The 20,490-nt window shown below is 41.5% G+C and overlaps 1 protein-coding gene across 1 annotated transcript in view; it reads left to right on the top strand.

Moving 5' to 3' along the window:
• Positions 1-535: 535 nt before the first annotated feature.
• The window catches only part of ORC3 (origin recognition complex subunit 3), a 138,292-nt gene continuing 118,337 nt past the window's right edge, over positions 536-20,490 (top strand). Inside the window, exons 1-7 of the mRNA XM_087688507.1 lie at positions 536-576; positions 677-723; positions 824-903; positions 1,100-1,294; positions 1,756-1,924; positions 2,040-2,209; positions 2,312-2,442. Of these exons, the coding sequence (XP_087544633.1) occupies positions 536-576; positions 677-723; positions 824-903; positions 1,100-1,294; positions 1,756-1,924; positions 2,040-2,209; positions 2,312-2,442 (833 nt within the window). The remainder of the gene's footprint in view (positions 577-676; positions 724-823; positions 904-1,099; positions 1,295-1,755; positions 1,925-2,039; positions 2,210-2,311; positions 2,443-20,490) is intronic.

The raw sequence follows: 20,490 nt of genomic DNA, 5'->3' as shown, positions 1-20,490 counted from the left end.
TTGGATGCATGCTACAAGAGCTAGTTCAACTAGATGTGTGCAACCATCTTAGTTTTTAAATTGACCATGTAGCAAAGGAATCAAGAGCTCCATGAGGCAAATGTGTAAAACTATTTCTATTTGCATATGCTCTTGAGACATGCAATACACTAGAAATCAAGACAAACAAGTAACCAGTGATCTTTGTGCATCACACACACACACACACACACACACACACACACACACAGATGATGCAATGCATCCACTAGACATAGAGATGTTAATGAGTGTGGAACTAATATGACAAGTTACACTTAGGTCCCTCATGGGTCTATCAATGTCGGATGTAGTAAACATCCTAGTGAGATTTGTATCCTTAGGCAATACTTCAAGCAAAGACTCAACTAATGAGCTATGGGTTCTCACACAAAGTTTTAGATCAATTCCCACTATAAATTCCAATGTTGCAAATTAGCAAATTAGGACATCGCTTTTGTGAGAGAGGGACCACATACCCTAGCTAGGTGTGGGGCCAAGGGGTTCCCGTTGTGAGATGGGGTCAATAGTCCCTTGTTCCCAACCGCAGCTTGCTAGGTATGTAGTGCCTCCCTTAGAGGAGCTCATGATGTCCAGCCTATAGCTAAAACAGTTCCTTCTCCGCCGTGGGAAAATGTCTCAAACGTATTCTCTAAAGCCTTGGAAGTTGGGTGGCAGCGAAAGCGGATCAACAAAAACCCCGTGGTATGTGACAGGAGTTTGGGTACCCTAGTGAGCTTAGCTAACCCGTCACCTTCTTGAAGGAACGTGACTGAACGTTCGTACACCATGCCTCTTCTGGAAGGAGGCTCTGCAGCGCAGGAAGAGGAAGAAGAGCATGCCAGCGACGCAGAGGCCGCGGCGGCGGAGGAGGACTCGTCTCAGGTCTCTTCATTTCCTCCAGAACGACACAAGCCTCACAGATTGCCAAAAACATGAACATTCTCATCATTATTCTCGATGAAACACATTCCTTGTTCTCAAACGTGCTGCCACTGTAGCCTTTGGAGGTCCGTTCTTCAATTTTCATGGCCATCGCTAGCTCCCACGGTCTGAAGGAGCCATTTTTTGTGACTGACAGGCCTGCTTTGTGCTGCGGTCCACTAGCTCTGCAATCCCTGAGCGGGCGTCCTCAAAACCGGGCAAACGGAAACAGCGCGTAAAGCCAGAGGTTACGCCATTGCCTCCATGCTTCAAGGATGAGCCAGCAGATTGTGGCCTTTGGCGTATGGAAGCTTTCCAAAGCGTTTGGGAAATAATCGAGGAAAGCATCAAGGCAGGTTGCATCATTCCCTTCTAGGACATTGTTGGATTAATCATGAACACGTGTCTTTCAGGGGGAGATAAGGTTTCAGCCTTGCTGAGAGAGATTGTTAGATAATGGGGAATGCCGCTTTATTGTTGAAATTCACAATCAATTTTTGCAAAACACCGGGAAGAAAATGAGGTGGACAGAGTGCAGCGTGAGAGATACTGTGGGAACCAAATACATTGGATGCTAGAGGGACTGAAAACAGACCCGATGTCGTTAAATATAATTTGTTTTGCCAATGGTAATGCATATAATTGTAGGTTCTACCGCAGCCAGTGCAGAAAACAGCACAGAAGTTTCCCAATCGGCCTTTTGTTTCATCATAGGGACAATCCTTCTTTATACTATAGGGAGATGTGTTTTCATGGTAAATCTATCCTCACTTCTGTCCTTCCTCTGTTCTGATTTGAGATCTGAATGGTCAGGATGTTTTTGACACCTGCAACACAAGCACTTTCAAGGAGATGCAGAAGTTCATAAGAGACACCTTGTTTTGTGATGCCCAAATTAAACTTTACTTATCATCAAAAACCAATGAGATGGGGACACATTCAAGGGGCAATAAACAGCTACATGTGGCTTTGCTGTATTTGCGTAAGTCCTTATCTGCTTTGGATTGCCATATCAACACCACACTTTTGTCAGCTTCTTTGGCTTGCTGTATCCACACCACACTTTTATCAGCTTCTAATTTCAGGATATTCTGCAGGCAATGTGGATTCCTCTGATCATACAAATACCTTTTTCAAGCTGAAACAATATCTGGAACAGAATGACTGCCATGTGGCTAATTTACTCCCTCACAATTTCTCAAGTAAATCTGGAATAGGTGGTCCACTGCATAGTGTGATCAGGCAGATAGTGAAAATCAATCCTGATGTGAGATGACCTCTTGTTTGAGTGGCCTAAGCCACTGATGTTTTTCTTTCTTTCCTACTCACTGTAAATGTCAGTTTTGAAATCCTTTCTGTGCATGTGCAGACTACAGACATGGATATTTTGGTTTCATGGCACAGAAATATTGAAAATGCCAAGTCCCCAATTGTAATTATGATAGAAGATGCGGAATTATGCAACTCTGTTGTTTTGGCGGATTTTATTGTCATCCTCAGGTTCTATTTGGCAAATTCAGATTTTGATGGAATGTGCATTATAGTAATGATCGATTTTCTAAGGTCTTCATTGAAACATGATAGAGAGTAGGATGTGAGATGTGTAGATTTATGTAAGTTTAGCATATTAAGAGAACGAGTTGTGAATCCACTTTAAGTTGATGCTAAGTGCCCAAGGCTGAAATAGTAAAAGGTATTTGTTCACACACACAAAAAAAAGAAAAAGAAAGGAAGTTCCCGATTTAAGAGGGAAGGGCTGCAAAAAATGCAAGGAAGTTGAAACGGTTTCTCAGAAGTGATGATAGCTTCTAAGAACATGAAAAACCTTTGAACATGCAACATCCATGATTTCATCCCTTGAAGTGATGCTCTCCAAGAATGTTTGACAATGATGGGATATGATGCCTCATATCCTAGATAATCCTGCAGGTGATCCATAGTGCTAGGGGTTTGGGGCCTCCTAGCTCTGCACAATCGTTTGGCTCTGCTAGTGGTTGCCCAAGATGGTTGTCTAGTTAGTGGGCCAAGTGGTTAAAACTCTACTAGTGGTGGTGGGGGCCTATAGAAAAACTCTCAAGAGTGTTTGTTGTTTGTTGCCATGTGTATTCACTACGACTAATCAAGGTCAGGTTAGCTAATCTCGATGTCTTAGTGCTCTTGAAGAGAGTCCTAGCTACCTTTGATCATGGAAGGCCATGATCTAGTGAGGCGACCAAGCCCCTTGCTAAAATGACAATGGTAGCACTCTCATAGCTCATACTGGTGAAAGCAATATGGATTGTCTCCTCTGATTAGCATATCTGAACGTGTTCATCTCACGTGCCTTTCATGAGTATCTATAGACTACTTGTCTCAACTCAAAGCTGGTGTGAAGAGTTCCACAACATTATGTATGAGCTTAAAATTGTAGGTGTTTTGCATTGGATGTACATCAAATATTTTTAAGTTTGATTAGTACCTATATGGAGTAGAAAAGAGTGAAATAGAATTGAGGAAAAGAGAGATGCTTGGAGCTGCTAAGATTTCTGTGACCAAAGCAACCAACACAAGTCACACAAGGTGAGATTCCACACACATCGTGATGCAGACATACAACAAGAGCAAGCTCAATAAATGCACATAGTTTAGTGATATCATTGAATCAACATGGGAAAACCCTCTCTCGAGGGAGAAACACAAACCAAGAAAGGTGTAAATCAAAACATAAAGAAATGCAAGAGGGTACAAATAGTCTAAACCAAGCTTAGATTAGTCAAAACACACATTTACCAAGCACTAAAACAAGTGTTAAAAGCATAAGATACTATTGAAGTTGAAATTGCATGGACCTAGCCTCTAGGCTAGAAAAGTTGAGGTGGCCAAAAAATGGCAAATTGGCAAATCACCTGGAAGACAATATTGTTGAGCTAAAAATTCATTACCCATTGAATAGCTCTTTAAAATAGCCTGAAAATAGTAAATTACTAAAAGTTTCATTAAACGGGGAGTGGTTCTAGAGAGTTTCTATGTCCCACATGCAAAACGCTAATGTGGGAGGATACTTTCATGTCTATAAATGGATAGCTTGTTCACCATTTAGTCTCATTCTTCTGTGCAAGTTTCTCGCATTCACGTGTGTCCAATGCCTCTAGATTGCTGTCACATCATCATCCTCCCAGGCGACGTGTCCATTGTTGCTGTCTATCACTCTAGCTATAGGTTGTTAGAAGTGGATGCAGTGATGGAAGGATGTGGAAAACTGCTGTAATAGATTGTTGTACACAAGAGACAAAGAAAAGGGAAAGAGAAACACTGCAAAAGAAACGAACACTGCACAAGGAACTCAGAAGCAAAGAGATACCTGAGAAATGGAATCCATACACCAAGATATGAGACAGTACAGAACCAATGTGAGTCACCCGCTGTGAAGGCGTCGACACTGGTTGTGAAGGCATTGGCATCGGCTCCTCTCCCTCCACTAGAACTAGTTAAGTGATGAACGAATCATGATGATGAATGTTGAGGAGAAGCTTGAATAAATAGACAAAATAATGCCATAAATCATGTCAGGTTGGCCAACAATAAATGCTAAAATGACCATTATAGAATGCTAGGAAAAATGCCTAAGTAACTAGGATAATGCCTTAGTGCCCTAGCCCACTGACATGCATAGACTCAGCTATGAACTGACATATTTGCTAACATAGACGATACAATTTAGCCCCTCCAGATTGTTGTATTTGCTGATCAGGGAGGCTGCCCTACTATCCAGGCATATGCTCAACATCAGATCGGCTGCATTTTGCAGTGTAGGCCCTGACATGTCACGTGTTTCTCCTTCACCTACTGCGTTTTGTAGATTTGCTGCTCTCTTCATCATTAGATACCTTTCTGCGTTGTCCCCTAGCTGCCTATTGCCTCGGCAATTGATGTTTTACTCTTTCCCACTCTTCGATATCTCCGACTGGTGGTTACAACACTCTAGATTTGTCTCCAGTGGATGTCACACTCTAACACTCGTTGCCTTGCCCTTGAGCATTTTGTATACTCTTACATTCATTTACTACATTGATTCATTAAACTTCAGAGTTCTCTTCTCTTTGCCAATGTTTGCATTTTTGCAATTTGAGTTTTGTGTTTTGCATTCAAGGTTTGAGTTTTGCACGTTGTCACGTGTTTTCGTGAAGCTCGATTTATCTCACTTAAATTGGAATCTGCATCTTGATGAAGTGGAGCAAGCACACACTAGCTTGCAAGTTGGACACAAGAAGTTTGGATTCTAGGGATTTAGCAAGTGGAGAATCATAGTTGCATATATTCTCATGGTTTTCAAGCTTTAGCAAGCATGAGAATGATTCCACAAAGGGGTGGACTTAACTTGGAGATCTTGGGGTTTTGACCTTCATACAAGATCAACACTTGTTTCAATATTTCGTAACTACTTGGGCATGTAAACATATTCAAAAGGAAGAGGCGATCTTAGAATATTCATGATTTTAATACACGTAAAAAAGCGTGTAGGAAAATCAAAGAATTTAAAGCTACAATTAGTTTTAAACGAAAAAACGCAAACGACGTTGATTTGAAGAAGTTTTATAATGAAAGGAAGGTGGCCATATCGGGGGTGTTGATGGGACAAATTTGGTGAAAGGTTTGATTGAGGAAGGCAACAGAGAATTTAGCAAGGCCTCATCCCGTGTTACTGCCAAAGAAGCTGCATTACATGTTGGAGGATTGTCCAATCAAGGGTGGATGGACGACACTGATTATTGTAGTAGGAAATTTGAATCTTGAAGGAGGCGGACAACGTGTGGCAGGTGGTGAGGATAAAACACGGCCGACGATTCGTGATTTGGGGCGGTGGTCGTTAGAGCAGAAATTACAGAGAATTTGATGGAGTAGGAGAGAAGAGGAGCTATATTCATCATGGTAGAGATGAAGGTGGCCATGAAAAGAGGTCATGCTGAGTATTTGGAGCAAAAAGAATGAAGGTGGATATATTGTAAAGCTGAAGTTTGACATCTTGTAACAAAATCGAGACAACGTCAACGTGGATAGAGGAGTGTTTCGATGGAAGGACGAGAGTCATGTCTGTTTCCAACGGATGTCTATTGTTGTGATTCTTGGGGCATATACAACAAGATAATCGATGTGCTGGGCACGATGAAAAACAAGCTAGTTCAAGGAAAAAACTTAGAAGGTTCTAGTGCACAACTCAAAAGTTTTGATAATATATCAATAGCTGGTAATACATTTCAAGAACAGTGGACGGCTTTCGCACAGGAGAGATGGTCTGGGCCTCTTGTTCATATGATACTGAGACGGTCTTGGAAGCTCATGAGTCGTTAAATTGAAAGTTTCTATTGTCTCTTTCTCAAACACGGCAGCTTCATCTCGTGTTGTGGCCATACCTATTCTTCGAGGACTATATCCTTGTCCGTTTTTCAAATTGATTTCTCTTGATCTTTGGGACTGGTCAATGCTGACTGGATAAGTTGGTGAGGCATGGGAACAGTTTACAAGCCCTATTTTCATCAATCCACATGAATCAAAAGCTCATCATGCTTGTATATATGGAGTCATAAGATTTTTAAGTTCTGCTTTGGATTAATATATTGTACCTTGGAATAAGATTTTTCCTAGTGTTGTAAGGGAAAATAACAATAGTATTTGTGTTTGCCAGTGGGGTGGTGGAGTTAGGGGGAGCACATCACGAAGTTGAGTCTAAAGCAAGCAAGATATAGCTACTTGGACAATAGCAATAGTTTTTTCGGATTCTTGCAGACATCGCACCAAGTTGCTAACCTATACCGACACTCTTTTTCTTGTGTGTCTTGGGTTGTGTGAGAGAGTTTTGCTTGACCATAGTTCATGATACATCACAGTTCGACTTTGTGTTTCCATCTTGGTTGTACTTTTTGTGTTTCCTCATTGCAAAACCTAGCATATCTTCACAGGGTATCAGAGCCGATGCTCTTGGAAAGAGTATCCTATGGATACTGTGGAGGCTTGGTTTGTGCAACATACACGAACAACACGTAACTGATTGATAGTGTCTTAGACTCCTTCTCAGGTTTCCAAAATGTCTTATCATACTTCTCCATCCTTGGAGGCCATGAGGAGTTGAGGAGGCATTATAGACTTGGCGAGGAAGACGACACCCCAGCTTCACCTTCATCTTCACCTTCACGTTCAACTTCTTTTTCTTCTTTGTTTCATATTTTAGTCACGTGATAGAGGAGTTTGAAGAGTATTTGTGCATCACATATAGTCGAGCTTACACCCCTCCTATCAACTTTACTACTACATTCGAACGGGTTGGTGAGACTAATCCTCTCCGATCATGGAGGACATACGACATTTGGAACGACTTGCAGCCCATCTTCTTCACCTCAGCTAGGGCTAGTATCAACTTCTATAACCCTGGAGTTATATGAATCAAAACCCTCTCGTTTCTCCTTTTGGTGTATAAGGATCCGGATGATTTTCAGTATGTAAACTTCAATAGAGAGGTCTCTTGAACTAGACATTCTTTACCAGGTATATCTAAATCTTCTATTTCATTCGAGCATGCAAACTACTCTTTTGAAAACCTCAGATTGCACTCCACTTCTGCATCTAACATACTCGGAGTTGGATCCTCCACTCCACTCCTAGCCCCTTGCAAACCTTCTTGTCTCTTTGGTTTGCTTTCTCAACAATCATTTCTTGACAAGTGGTATCTGGTGTCAAATTTTGGCCTATACCAATTTATTGGCCATTAATGTTAGTGGTGACATTAGAGACTAGGCATTGATTAATTAATCAATGCTAGTCTAGGGGCTAATAACTGCTCAGGGATACTTGGGAGACAAATTGGCCTAGCCAATAATTGTTGGTTGGTTAGATTTTTTTTTTTGAGCATAGAAACAATTAGTAGATTAGTTTTCAAAATTCATATTTTGAAAATTAATTTAATGACCTGGATAACGCTAAAAATTCAATTTAGAAGGTTTTGCCACTTGGCAAAACTTGCCCATGCAAGTTTGGGAAAGCTGAATTGGGATTGAAGGGAGAAAAAAATTTCGTTTTTGCATTTTGGAGCTATTGGAAAGATGTGTTAGACTACTATTGCTTGCTTTTGAGGCCCTTTCCCAGCCATTGGATACCATTTTGGTGAAGATGATTGCATGTTCTTGACTAGGGGAAGTTGACGACTGTAATAGCTGATGCACTTTCTCTTGAAGATTACAGCCTCCAATACTCTCTTTGTTGTTCTTGAATCCATTTGGGACTGGAAAACTGGGTTAGGAACTCCATTTCACCAAATTCTCGTGACAAAACACTGGATTTTCTCTCTCTACAGCATTCCCTCTCTTTCTCCAGCCATTTCCTAGGTTTGCTCCAAGTTTTACAGCAATCCAACTATTGGAGGTGGAGTTTTTGGTGAATTTTTGTTGTAAACCCTAATTTATAGTAGAAATTAGGGTTTGACAGCCACATTGGGAAGTGTGCTAGATTTGAAGGCTTTGGACTTGAATTTTCGGAGCTGAAATCAGTGTATTTCAAGGGGATTCAAGAAGTCATCTAGTCACATTCTAGATATTTTAGGCATTTTATATTTGTCATTTTTATGGTGTTTGAGGCATTTATTGCTGGCTGACCTGACACCATTTATGGCTTAGATTTGGCCTATATATTCTGCCCACTCCCTCCTCCACATTGTGCCATTCACCTCCTTCAAGTTCTGGTGGAGAGAGGGAGTAGGTACTTGTGCCTTGACAGCTAGTGTCTCATGTTGGATTTGTATTGTCTCATATCTTGGTATATGGATTCCATTTCTTGAGCATCTCTTTGCTTTTGAGTTCTTTGTGCAGTGTTCTTTTGTTTTGTTGTAGTGTTTCTCTTTCCTTTATCTCTTGTGTTCAGCAATCTACTACAACAGTTTTCCATGCTTCCATCACTACATCCACTTCTGACATGGTATAAGATTTTAGGATCTGGGTTCTTGCTGCTGTTTTATTCTGGTGCAGGTTTGTGTTTTGACTTTTCGCTCGCTGTTTGGACCCGTTCTTGCTGCTGTGATTGTTCTACAGCATGGATGACCATTTTCTCCCAATTTTTGGCATGTTTCCATCAGCATTTTTCTGTCTGCCATCTGTGTTTACAATTTTTTGGGCTGTTTCAAAGATGGGGATCTGTTACTAACCCTTTCACTTTTGTGTTTTGGGAACAGCAGGCTGAGGTGACCTGTTTTCTTGCAGGTTGACTGCATTTATTGCAGTTCTTGACTGCATTTTGTCATCAGCATCAGCGTTTGGCTTTTTTGCTTTTGTGCAGGGTTGGGCAATAGTATTTCAGACTGGTTCTGGCTGTGTTTGGTCCATGTTTTCACCTTGTGATGCACTGCTCAGCTTTAGAGAGGATTCATGTGTATCCAATTGTTGTGTTCTCATCACTACACTTTGGTTACTATTGCTCTTTTCTCTATGTGCTCTCTTTACTGTCTTGAACTCTTGAAATCCTTGTGAGTTTGCATTTTTGGCATACTTTTCTCCTTGAAGATCCCTTGTCTTTCTTCATCTTCTTTGTATTCCCCTCATCATGGCTCCTCTAGCATCTCCTCCTGATGGTCAGCATGTAGATATTCTTTAATCATCTACGAGTGTTAGGTTGGAGACTTGCTATGTGTAGCTTTAGGTTTTTGTGAGTATGCTATCTCTTGGTGCTTCAGATGTTTTAGTTTCAGCAAGGGGTGGCATACGCTAGAAGAAGAATAAGTCTTAGTGCTATTATTGTGGCAAGAAAGGACACATTTGGAAGGACCGCAAGATAGTAGCAACTTTATGGAAGGAGTAAGTGCAAACAATGATGAAGGGTAACGACTCTCTCAGCAAGTCTTCCTCATCTTTGGGTCGAGGTTTAGGCTCTAGCTTTGTGGCCCTGGCGATGGCTGCAGGGGCCTCCTTTCTAGGTTGCTAGTGCAGGTGATGCAAGACATCCCTCACAACTCTCCAATGCTAGAGAGGGAGCGTGAGAGGGCGGTGAGATGGGGTTCGTGAACCTCGTCCATACAGGTATATAGGTGCATAGGATCCACATAGGGGTTTTCTTGACGCATTGACTAGAGTCTGACAGGTTCAAATCCTAGAGTTGGGATTAATATCTAGGTTCATGATGAGTTGCTTATTTGAGAAAGAGCATGATTGGCTCCTAGTTTGAGCTTATATGAGGGGACACTTTGGTGGTTTGGCCAAAGGTGGGGTATTCTTGGTCACATATGTTCAGAGGCACTTTTGATAGGATGGTCTTGTATGCTAATGCGAGACATTGTTAATAGATATTGAGAGCTACTTTGATTCTTCTCTATTTTTAGGAGTTGGTATCATCGACATTGACCTCAGATTCTCTTCGAGGTATCTTGGTGGTGGACCGGCCACTCCCTACCTAGATATCTATGATTCTCTTCTGCTAGTTATTTTTGTATGGACTTTGATGGGTTCTTATCATTGCATAATTTTATTGTACCAGATCACCCATGATTTGAGAGAGGGTGTTAGCAGATATGTTAGTTTATGTGTGAGTTTGTGCACGGGTTGGATACATTCTAGATATTTTAGGCATTTCATATTTGTCAATTTTATGATGTTTGAGACATTTATCTTGTTGGCCCACTTGATATCATTTATGGCTTAGATTTGGCCTATATTTTTTGGCCACTCTTTCCAAGTATATTTGCTTGTAAGTTCGTTGTGCAGTGTTCTTTTTTTTTTTGTAGTGTTCCTCTTTCCTTTGTCTCTTATGTTCAGTAGTCTATTACAGTAGCTTTTGATGCTTCGATCACTGCATCTACTTTTGACAAGCCAATATCCTAGCAAATCAAGGGACAAATTGATTTGAAGGCTTGTTGGTCATTTGTGATAGTAAGAGATGCTTGGATTAGTAGAGGAGATTGACAAATCTTAGTTGTATTCCATCCATTTGAAATACAAGTTAAAGAAATTCGGCAAGGAGTGCCAAGTTTTGGGGCTAATCTAACTGTCCAAGATTAAGTGGCTAAGTGTGTATTTTATTTTATGTGAATTTGTTTCTTGTTGTAATTAAGTGGTAACGTGGTGATTACGACCCTTCCAAAGAAGAAAGTTTGGTTTTAGATAGATTGCAGAGGGTAGCCATATTCAGCCGTATTGACTTGAAAAGTGGGTATGATGAGATTTGCATAACCAAAGGATGTACCTAAGATAGCTTTTAGGATATCTTTTGGGTTGTATGAGTTTCTTGTCATGTCTTTTGGACTTACGAATGCTCTTGCCACATTTAATTAGATGATGGATTGTAACTTGAGGCTGCATAAGGGATTTATGGATACGTTTTTAACAACATGGTTTTCTAGTCAAAGAAATGAGGTAGAGCATAGACAACATTTGGACATTGTGTTTAATGAGTTATATAAGCACATACTAGTTATGAATGACAAGAAGAGTGAGTGTTTTTTGCATGAGATCCACTTTTTGGGACACATTGTGTTGGCTGATAATGTTCGTATGGATTTTGAAAAGATTGAGGTAGTACGCTCATGACTACCTTTGAAGAATGTACTCAAGATCTGTAGTTTCTTGGGTCTATGTTGCTTTTATAGGAAGTATGTGTGTAACTTTACTGAAATTGCATCTCCACTACATGCTTTGTAGAAGAAGGGTGTGCCTTTTAATGGGACAATAGTGGAAATTTTAGCATTTGAGAAGTGAAATGAAAAGATGACTTTAGATCTTGAGCTTGTGTTGCTTGATCTAAGAAAGTCATTTGTTGATCAGTGTGATGCATATGGGAACAACATAGGGACTGTTTTATGTGGGATGGCCAAGTTGTGGTATATGAGCGATGTTGTCGAAGCATTTGGGGTCGAAAGTCTACCACGGGGGTAAGAGACAGTAGGGTGAAGGGAGATTCAAGGAGAGCAATTGATGAAAGAGAAGGGGTTCGAAGAAATAGAAGATGTAGAAGATTACTCATAGAGGTGAAGCTTGTCAATTTATTTCTGCATCTGAGAAGATAAATCCCTTTTAAACAAAAAATATTCATCAAATAGTAGCTTCTTCTCTGTTGCTCAGACCGCCAATTTGATGCTTGTGTTGGCTTTGAAAGGGGTGTAAAATCCTAGGATACTTGCTCAGAATTTTCCCAGAAGATTACTCATTCTCCCAGTTCAGAGTGGTGTTTGTTACCTGTAAACTGTGATTGCGTGTTGCGCGATTTTGCCAATCCTTTTTTTGGATAAAATCCCCCAAAAATGATTGAAAGCCACTTGCTTTTTTTTTTAACATGTCATGCTATTGTAGACGTTGTCTACAACTTTTGGATATTTATAAGAAATAATATCCAAAATATCAAAAATAGGCTAAACTTATCCAAAAATCTAGTATTTTTGAACCATCCACACTACAGACACTGACACTAATAACTTATATAGCATTGACTCTCTAGATCAATAAGAAAGCCGAATGACGATGTACTCTATAGTTTTTCACATTGTGTCCACGTAGTGGTACGACAACGTGTTCTCTATGGTGCAAAAAGAAATTTGTAGGTTTACGAGAAAGAGTTGCTTGTTGTAATTCATGCTCTTTCAATATGAAAACATTCTCTCTTAGGGGCTTATTTATAGTGCAAATGGAACAACGAACATTGTGCTACTTTTTGACTAAGACTAAGTTGTCTAAGAAACACATAAAATGGGTCAACTTCTTATCTATGTTGCACTTTCAATTATGCATATAGATGGAAAAAAGATTGTGGTGGCTGATGCATTGTTACGTAAGCCTTAGATTTCGGTTGTTATATCACATTGAATTGGATGCATGAAAGATTAGTATGTTGTTGATTCAGATTTTGCGAATGTATATGATTAACTTTGCAATGGCCAGAGTCATCAGCACTTTGTGCTTGAAGATGGTTTTTTGATGATGCATGGATGATTGTGTGTCACAAAGCAATTGAGGCCTGAGGTGATCATTGAGAGTGATGATGCTCCTTATGTTGAGCATAGAGGTATTGATGCTATAGTTGAGTAGTGGAGCATAGACATGATGTTGAGTAGTTTGTTAGGATATGAATTGTATGTTAGAAAGTGAAGTATGATAAGCAAAAGATGCCGGTTTCATCATAGCCCTTGCCTATTTCGGATAGGCTCTTGATAGAGCATTGTTATGGACTTTATCTTTGAGCTTCCTAAGATTACTACAAGGAATGATGGGATATGGACCATGATTTGTAGCTTTAGTGAGCAAGCCCATTTCGTTTGGTCAAGAAGAACGATCATATGCCACACTTATTTTTGCAATATGTGTTTTAATTATCATGGCATGCCAAAGTTGATCATTAGTGATCGAGACCCTTCGATGACTTGTTTGTTTTGGAAGGGGCTATTTGAAAATATAGGTACTATGCTGAAATTTTCTTTGTTTTTGCATTTGTAAATAGATGGTTAGTCAAAAGAGGCAAATTCTATAGTGCTTGATCTCTTGAGATATTATGTATTTGAGCATAAGTCATAGTGGGAGTAGTATTTGCCTTTGGTAGAGTTTGTATGCAATAATACAGTGCATAGTTCCACTGGCAAAGCTACATTTGAGGTTGTAGAAGGTGGCGAGAAAATGTCCCCTATTTTGCACAAAAAGTATAAGATCTTTGAGGTAGCATAGTTCCATAGGTAAAGCTTCATTTGAGGTTGTGGAAGGTGGCAAGAAAGTGTCCCCTATTTCGCACAAAAAGAACAAGATCTTTGAGGCTGATTGGTATATAGAAAACATGGAGCAACCTATGCAAAGGTTAAGTACTTTGTTAGAGGTCTCAAAAGAAGCAAAAGAAGATAGTTGATTGCCAAATATGTGCTTTGCAATTTGCAAAGGGCAACTATGTGTTACTGTGTTCGGAAAAGGCAAAGTTGAAAAAGATGAAAGGTAGAGAGAGGTTGTATCTAAAGTTGGGTATGAGATATTATGGGCGAGGTGGTTGTCAAACCCTAAGTTTTGCAAAAATTTACGGCAAAGATCTCTCTACTATCCATTAAATTTGGCTGAGATCTGCTCAAAGCGGCTGAGAAATGCTGTGATCTCCTAAGAGTGGGTTGGAGAAGGTGAGAGAAAGCCAATATTAGAGAGAGATCTGATTTTCTTCGTGAGAAAACCCTAAATTCTGCTTGTTGTCTATGAGGCACCTCCAAAATGCTGTCACCTAATCTGCAATGCTATTGCCAACCCTTGGAAGGTGACTCCATGCTGTCCCTTGTCTATTGAGGCCTATGCATGGCTGTCTTTTGCAGCAAATTACTATTCTTTGATGAGAAAATGGACCAGCGACTCTTTCTTCCTCTCCCAAGCTGTAAATTGACCGAATGGTTGAGACTCAGCCCCCAAAAACGTTTTCTTAGTTTGGATGGGCATTTTTGCTAAGTGTCAGGAAAATTGAGTATAATTTGATCACTTGCTGATTTGAGAACTGATCACAAGTTGCTGCAAATGTGACCCTAGATTAATCACAAACTCATTGCAAAAATTGACTAGCAATCAATGCAAAAATTGTTGGGGTAAAAGGCCCTTGGGCTTGCCTGTGTACGGTGACCGCCCATATTCTTTATTCATATATATATGAAAGTGCAATTAGGCTGTCATAACATTGTTGACAGCACCTACATTGTGTGTGCTCTTCTCTTCCGCGTCTCCAGCATCCCTTTCAACTGGTATCAGAGCCACTCCTTCGCGAGCTCTTCCCGGCATCTACACGAGGTATGAGATCTTGTTCTCTCTCATTCATTTCAATCCACATAGGTACAATAGGGTTTACAAGTTGGGGTAGCCATTGATGAGCTTCCCCCTTGAAGCTTGAAGCTCCCCCCCTTGAACTTGGCTTGTTGAGGCTTGGTTTGGAGGCTTCTATTGGCTTCCTTGAGCCCCCCCTTCATAAAAAACGTGATCAACCCCCTCCCTACAGTTTGCACCAATTTTTGGCACTTGAAAGCAGCTCGTGATCCTCTTCCTTCAGCTCCCCTCCTTGTTGGCACTCTTTGGCACTTTAATATGGCTTCATGAGAGCCCCCGGCTCTTGGCATTTGACTTGGCGCATTGATTTGTGGGCTGATTTACTTTGATCTAGGACTGTTCACAGATAGTTTACAGCAGTGCTACATTAGCATTTTATGTTTGGGCTACATTGGCATTGACATTGGTCACTCGGTTGGTCCTGAATGCTCCCTGAATGATGTGGAAATGTATGCCTATCATGTGAGATGGTTTTGGAGTTGATCTTGCTCAGCCATTGACTGTTTTACATAGTCCACAGGCAGCCCAAAACAGGGCAGTCCCCTATCATTACATTTTATGCTCATGCTACATGGTCATTTGATGCCCGATTATGTTCGGTTGATGCCTATATGTTGGGAATGTATGCCTATGAGTTGGCACTTGATTTGAGCTTGGTTTGAGTATTATTTTACTCAGTTTTGGATTGTTATTTGCTGTTGGAAACTTCAGGGCTAAAGCTATTTATGCTACAGCTGGGTTATGCCTATTGGTCATGGGGTGCTCCCGGCTTCTCGGTATGATGTCATGATGTATTTGGACTATGCCACGTCTTGTTTATGCTCCGGAATTCTTTTGAGCTGAGATTAGAGCTCGATTTGGGTTTGACTGTCACTTCTTTGTAGCTGGCATATCATCTATGACATGGTTTATGTCTAGGTTACCCAGAACAGGTTATGATGTCTTGGTGAATGCTTTATGCTTTGGCTGTGGATGGCAGTTGTTTGAGCTCGTCTCGACATTCATTTGAGTATTCCCTTGAGCAGTTGGACATTGACTTGGCTTTTTCCGTTACGACCTTGGATGCTATATGGGATTTGATGCCCTGATTATGAATCTTGGCTATTACTTGGATGCATTTACAGGTATTGAGCAGTGAACTGCTCCCTTGTTTTGGCAGTTGCCTATTGAGCTGTGATTGTTGGTTTGCATTTGATATGCGGGATACTTACTGATCAGTGGACTTGGATAGTACTTGGGATTTACAGTTATGGCTGTCCTGCTTCTCTGTTGTATGGCATTTATGCTATTTGGGCTGCTATTGCCCGTGTCTGTTAGGGAGCAGTTGATCTTTATGGCCACCCATGTAAGCACATGGTTTGCTGCTATGTATTTTATAGAGCCTCTTACCTGGATGCTTTTACACAGATAGTTGGGCTTTTATTGGAGCTTGATTTTTGTAGGTTTATTTGCCACTTGCCGTTCTTGGCTGGACATGTATGTCAGTACATGGTATGAGACACTGCAAAGTTATGTATACTCCTATGTTTCGAGCATGCTTATGTATTTATGGCTTCGAGGCATGCTTATGCTTTTATGGCTGTGAGTTACAGTGGTTGGATATGTCATGCTTTTGTCTTCTAGGCTTGTTCGTGTGGGAGCTTTTGCATCCGTGGTTGATGCCTTTGTGTTCTCCCCTTCTGGTTTGGATGAGTTCCCTTTGCAGTATGCTATGATGACTTCCAGCTCTTCTAGTCATGCAGACAGTCCTCTTGATAAGCCTGTCTTCTTTGATGAGAGTTTCCCTGATTCTTTGAGCTCCTTGGATGTATTGGACAGCTCTACTTATGCTATTATAGAGCAGTTGTCCTCTTCTACAATTTTTATAGGTTCTGTTTGCTTTCATTGTGGAAAGACAAGGCATGTGAAGGGTAAATGCTTCAAGTGGATTAGAGAGCATAAAATATTCTTGGGCCTGTTCGTGTACCGTGACCGCCCGTATTCTATATTCATATATATATGAAAGTGCAATAAGGTTGTCATAACATTGTTGACAGCACCTACATTGTGTGTGCTTTTCTCTCTCGCATCTCCAACATCCCTTTCAAAAATTGATGGAAAACTGATCCCAAAAGTAACCATAAACGGCTCTCAAACTAATCAAAAAGTGAGTTGAAACTGATCAATATTTTTGTCTCAAAATTTAGGCAAATTTCATGCCAAATTGATCATAAGCTGATGCAAAAGTATAGTTTCAGTGCTCAGGTGAAACTCATACTCATCTGGATTCCGCATATATCTCAACTAGTACACTAAGTAGTGACCTCATGGCAAACATAGTGTTAGCATAGTACCTTGGATGCATGCTAAACACATCTGAGATCCACTACATACGAGAGCTGTTCACAATTGACAGAGTGAAAGTGCTACCTCCCCCTCGAGCATCAGGCAATACTTTGGACCCTTGCTCTGCTGAACCTGTTTGAGCCCAAACTAAAGTTGAATCCAATTGAAAGGCATCTAGATAAAGCTGCAATAACTGAGGATGGTTTGCCAAGTCATCCTCTTCCATCCATTTGGCATCCATTGGTGAATAATTTTGAAATTTCACCAAGTATCTCCTTTACCTTTGACATTTCTTTTCTTATGTGCCAAAATCTGCTCGGATACCCAAATCTCATCGAACTTCTCAACCTAAGGTTGAATTTTAGCAAATATATCCTTAGGCATATCATTATGAAAAGGACTCAACAAATTGATATGAAAAGCATTGTGTATTTGCCAATTCTAGGTAGTTTCAGCCGACATGCTACATCGCTGGTCTTCTTCAACACTTGGAAGGGCCCATAGTATCTCATACTCAACTTTGGATACAATCTTTCTTTTCCTTTAATCTTTTTCAGCCTTGCCGTTTGCCTTTTTAAAACGCAGCAATATATAATCACCCTCTACAAACTGCAAACCATGTCTATGGCGATCAGCTATCCTCTTTTGCTTTTCTTGTGATCTCTAAAGTGCAGAAAGCTAACGAGCAAGTAATGCATACCCCTCTCAGGTCCAAAACTGAGTTGAAAGGTTAGGCAAGCCATTGTGATGTTTATGTATCCTAAGGCGTCCCATCCCAAAGCAGCCAAGGCATCAGACAAAGGGTGCACATTGGTTGCCCAGTGGCCTACCAAGACTACAAAGGCGATGGTTATCTTACCAAGGGAATCCAAGTAGTCACCCTAGAGAGGACAGGGCATTGGATAAAGGGTACACGTTCGCTGCCCAATGGCCTACCAAGCCCTACAAAGGCAGATGGAACTACATGGTTTTTTTTTGTTTTGAATACGTGAAGTAAATTTGATGGGATGCGACCGATTGAGTAAAAGTGACCTAGAAGATGGGAGTACGAAGGATGTACCCAACACATCACAAAACAGTACAAGCTAACCCATCCACTTAGGGTGTCGATGACGAGGAAAAATAGGTGATGAGGTATCCATGTGATGAAGAAGGAGGGTGGTGTGGTAACAATAGCCGCTGGTGGAAACGACTTAGGATCCGGGCAAGTGGTGTTCTGCACAACGAGATTCAAAGTATGCTACATTTTGAAGAATGCTCATGCAACATGTGCCACTTGGATAGTGTTCCTTGTGGGGAAATTGTTTACTTGCCCAAGCGTCCTAGTATAAGGATGGTGTAATCATGCAATGCAAAGGGTAAGGTACAAAAGGGGAAAGAAGCTGATGTCGAAGACAAAGTGCTGAAGCCTGTAGAATACCAAGAAGGGTAGGAACCCCTTCTCAACTTGGATGTAGATGCTGAAGAAGGAAGCGGAGCCTGATGTCGGTCTTCATATGGTGCCGAGAACCATAAGGAATGAAAGAAGATGAAGTGGATGAAGTAGATGAAGCACCCCGCTAGAAGAGCAAGGTAGAAGTCACCGCCATGATAGCATCAAGAGAGATGTTGCATGATCCGCCTCGGGAGGGTAAACTACCATGCTGGAAGAAGGGCAAGTACTCCTAGGATGATGAAACCATGAAAGGAATGGTGTGCATCTCCACGTCTCTAGCCCAGGGAGAACCAAAGCAATCTGCAAGTTAGCCCTACACTAAAAGACAAAACCTTGCAAAAGAGATGAGAATTTGCAAACACAGAGGTTAGGTGAGATGCTCCAAAGCAAAACAAAACAGAAAGAAAATCTAACGTAAAATAAATGCAATGAACGTGTATGTGTGTAAATGCAGCTGAAGACGAAAAAATGGAAAAAGTAAGGATAATGAATCCTATGGGCCCGACTCTAAGAGTGCGAAAAACGAATGCTAGACTGACCTAGGGTATCCAAAAGGACGTAGAGGTATGCGAGTCGAAGAAGGTAGCTACCATCGCGTATGTCCAGTAGCAGGGCTATACCAAGGGAACGCCTGACAAGATGGAGAGGAATGTGAGATGGATGCACGAAGAGCAACGGGATCAGAACCTGCAGACCAATCAGCCAATCCCTCGGGGGTAGTGAAAGAGATGGGCTATTGAGGCTGTACTCGAGCCACATGTCCAATAACAACAACAATGGGTGCTGAAGGAGTAGATGAAGTAGGAGGGGAGGGCGTAGCCCCACTGGACTGTACAGTCGCAGCGGTCTACTGAGGCTTTTTAGGTGGAAGACCTTGGGCCTTGGAGTGACTCTTCTCGCCCACATGGCCTGCTCTCTGGCAATGTGTACAAAACCGGTTTTTCTTAGGGAGTTGTTGCCAGATAGGTCTAGATTCTTTGGTTCCATTTGAGGAAGAGGAGTCACCCTTTGATTGGCTTGCCTTCGCATCTAGCGAGTTCTTGCCATTAGTGGTTGTCCCTCCCGAAGAAGAGACAACCAACCCCCTTTGCTCTAAATAAGGCTGTGATTAGGATTTTTTATGGACTTCAGCATACAGCCTCGTGTAACGCAAGAACTTGCACTCAAACTCGTAGAAGGTTGGCAATCGAGGTTGGGAGATGATGTGTTGAATGAAGTTGAAGTACTTGTCGGGCAACTTATTTAAGAAGAATGTAACCTGATCGTCATCTGACTTTGGAGAGCCAGTAGTGGCGAACTCGGCAAGTAACCGCCTATATTCAGCCAGCTTGACTTTCAGATCATCCCCTTCCTTAATAGAGAACTCTTGAAGCTCAAAGTCAAGATTGATGCACCGAGTACGATTACGAGCCGCATAGCGGTCGAGAAGGTGACTCCAACGCTCTGACGCGAGCGGGAAGTGCTGCAACTGAGAGCGAAACTCAGGAAGCAATTTCTGCATTAGCTCAGCATTGGCTGTGGCATTGCGGACTCTCCATTGATGGATGTAATCGGGGTGAGCTAGTCGAGGGTCCGGCATAGGCTTTAGACCAATGATGAGGTCCCAAAGACCCTGAGACTCAAGCACTTGTTGTATGAAATTAGACCAAATGGTGAAATTAGACCCGCTAAAACGTGTCTTATCCGTGAAGGCATTCTTGGCCACTGCAACATGAGTGGTAGTGCTTAGAGATGGATAGTGTGAAAAAGTGTAGTGTGGGTAGGATGGGGGAGTGGAGTACACTTGGGAATGGGCCCCAGAGTGCCCACCAGGCATGAGTGTAGTGTGCAGGGTGAATCCATAGGTAGGGATGGGTTGACTAGGCATGGGCATGGTAGCTACATGAGGAATCCAAGGAGGTGGGACGGGAACACGGTGAGCAAAAGATGGGAATCCTTGCGTAGGTGTAACCCTAGAGTGTGAGGACGCACCATAAGCTGAGGATGGAAACCCCTGCGTATGAGTGGTTAAGG

Source organism: Lygodium microphyllum, chromosome 11, assembly GCF_053477565.2.
Source record: "Lygodium microphyllum isolate KBCC chromosome 11, Lygodium_microphyllum_v1.1.10, whole genome shotgun sequence".
In the NCBI taxonomy this organism is placed as follows: domain Eukaryota; kingdom Viridiplantae; phylum Streptophyta; class Polypodiopsida; order Schizaeales; family Lygodiaceae; genus Lygodium; species Lygodium microphyllum.
This window is presented reverse-complemented; position numbering and strand designations above follow the sequence as displayed.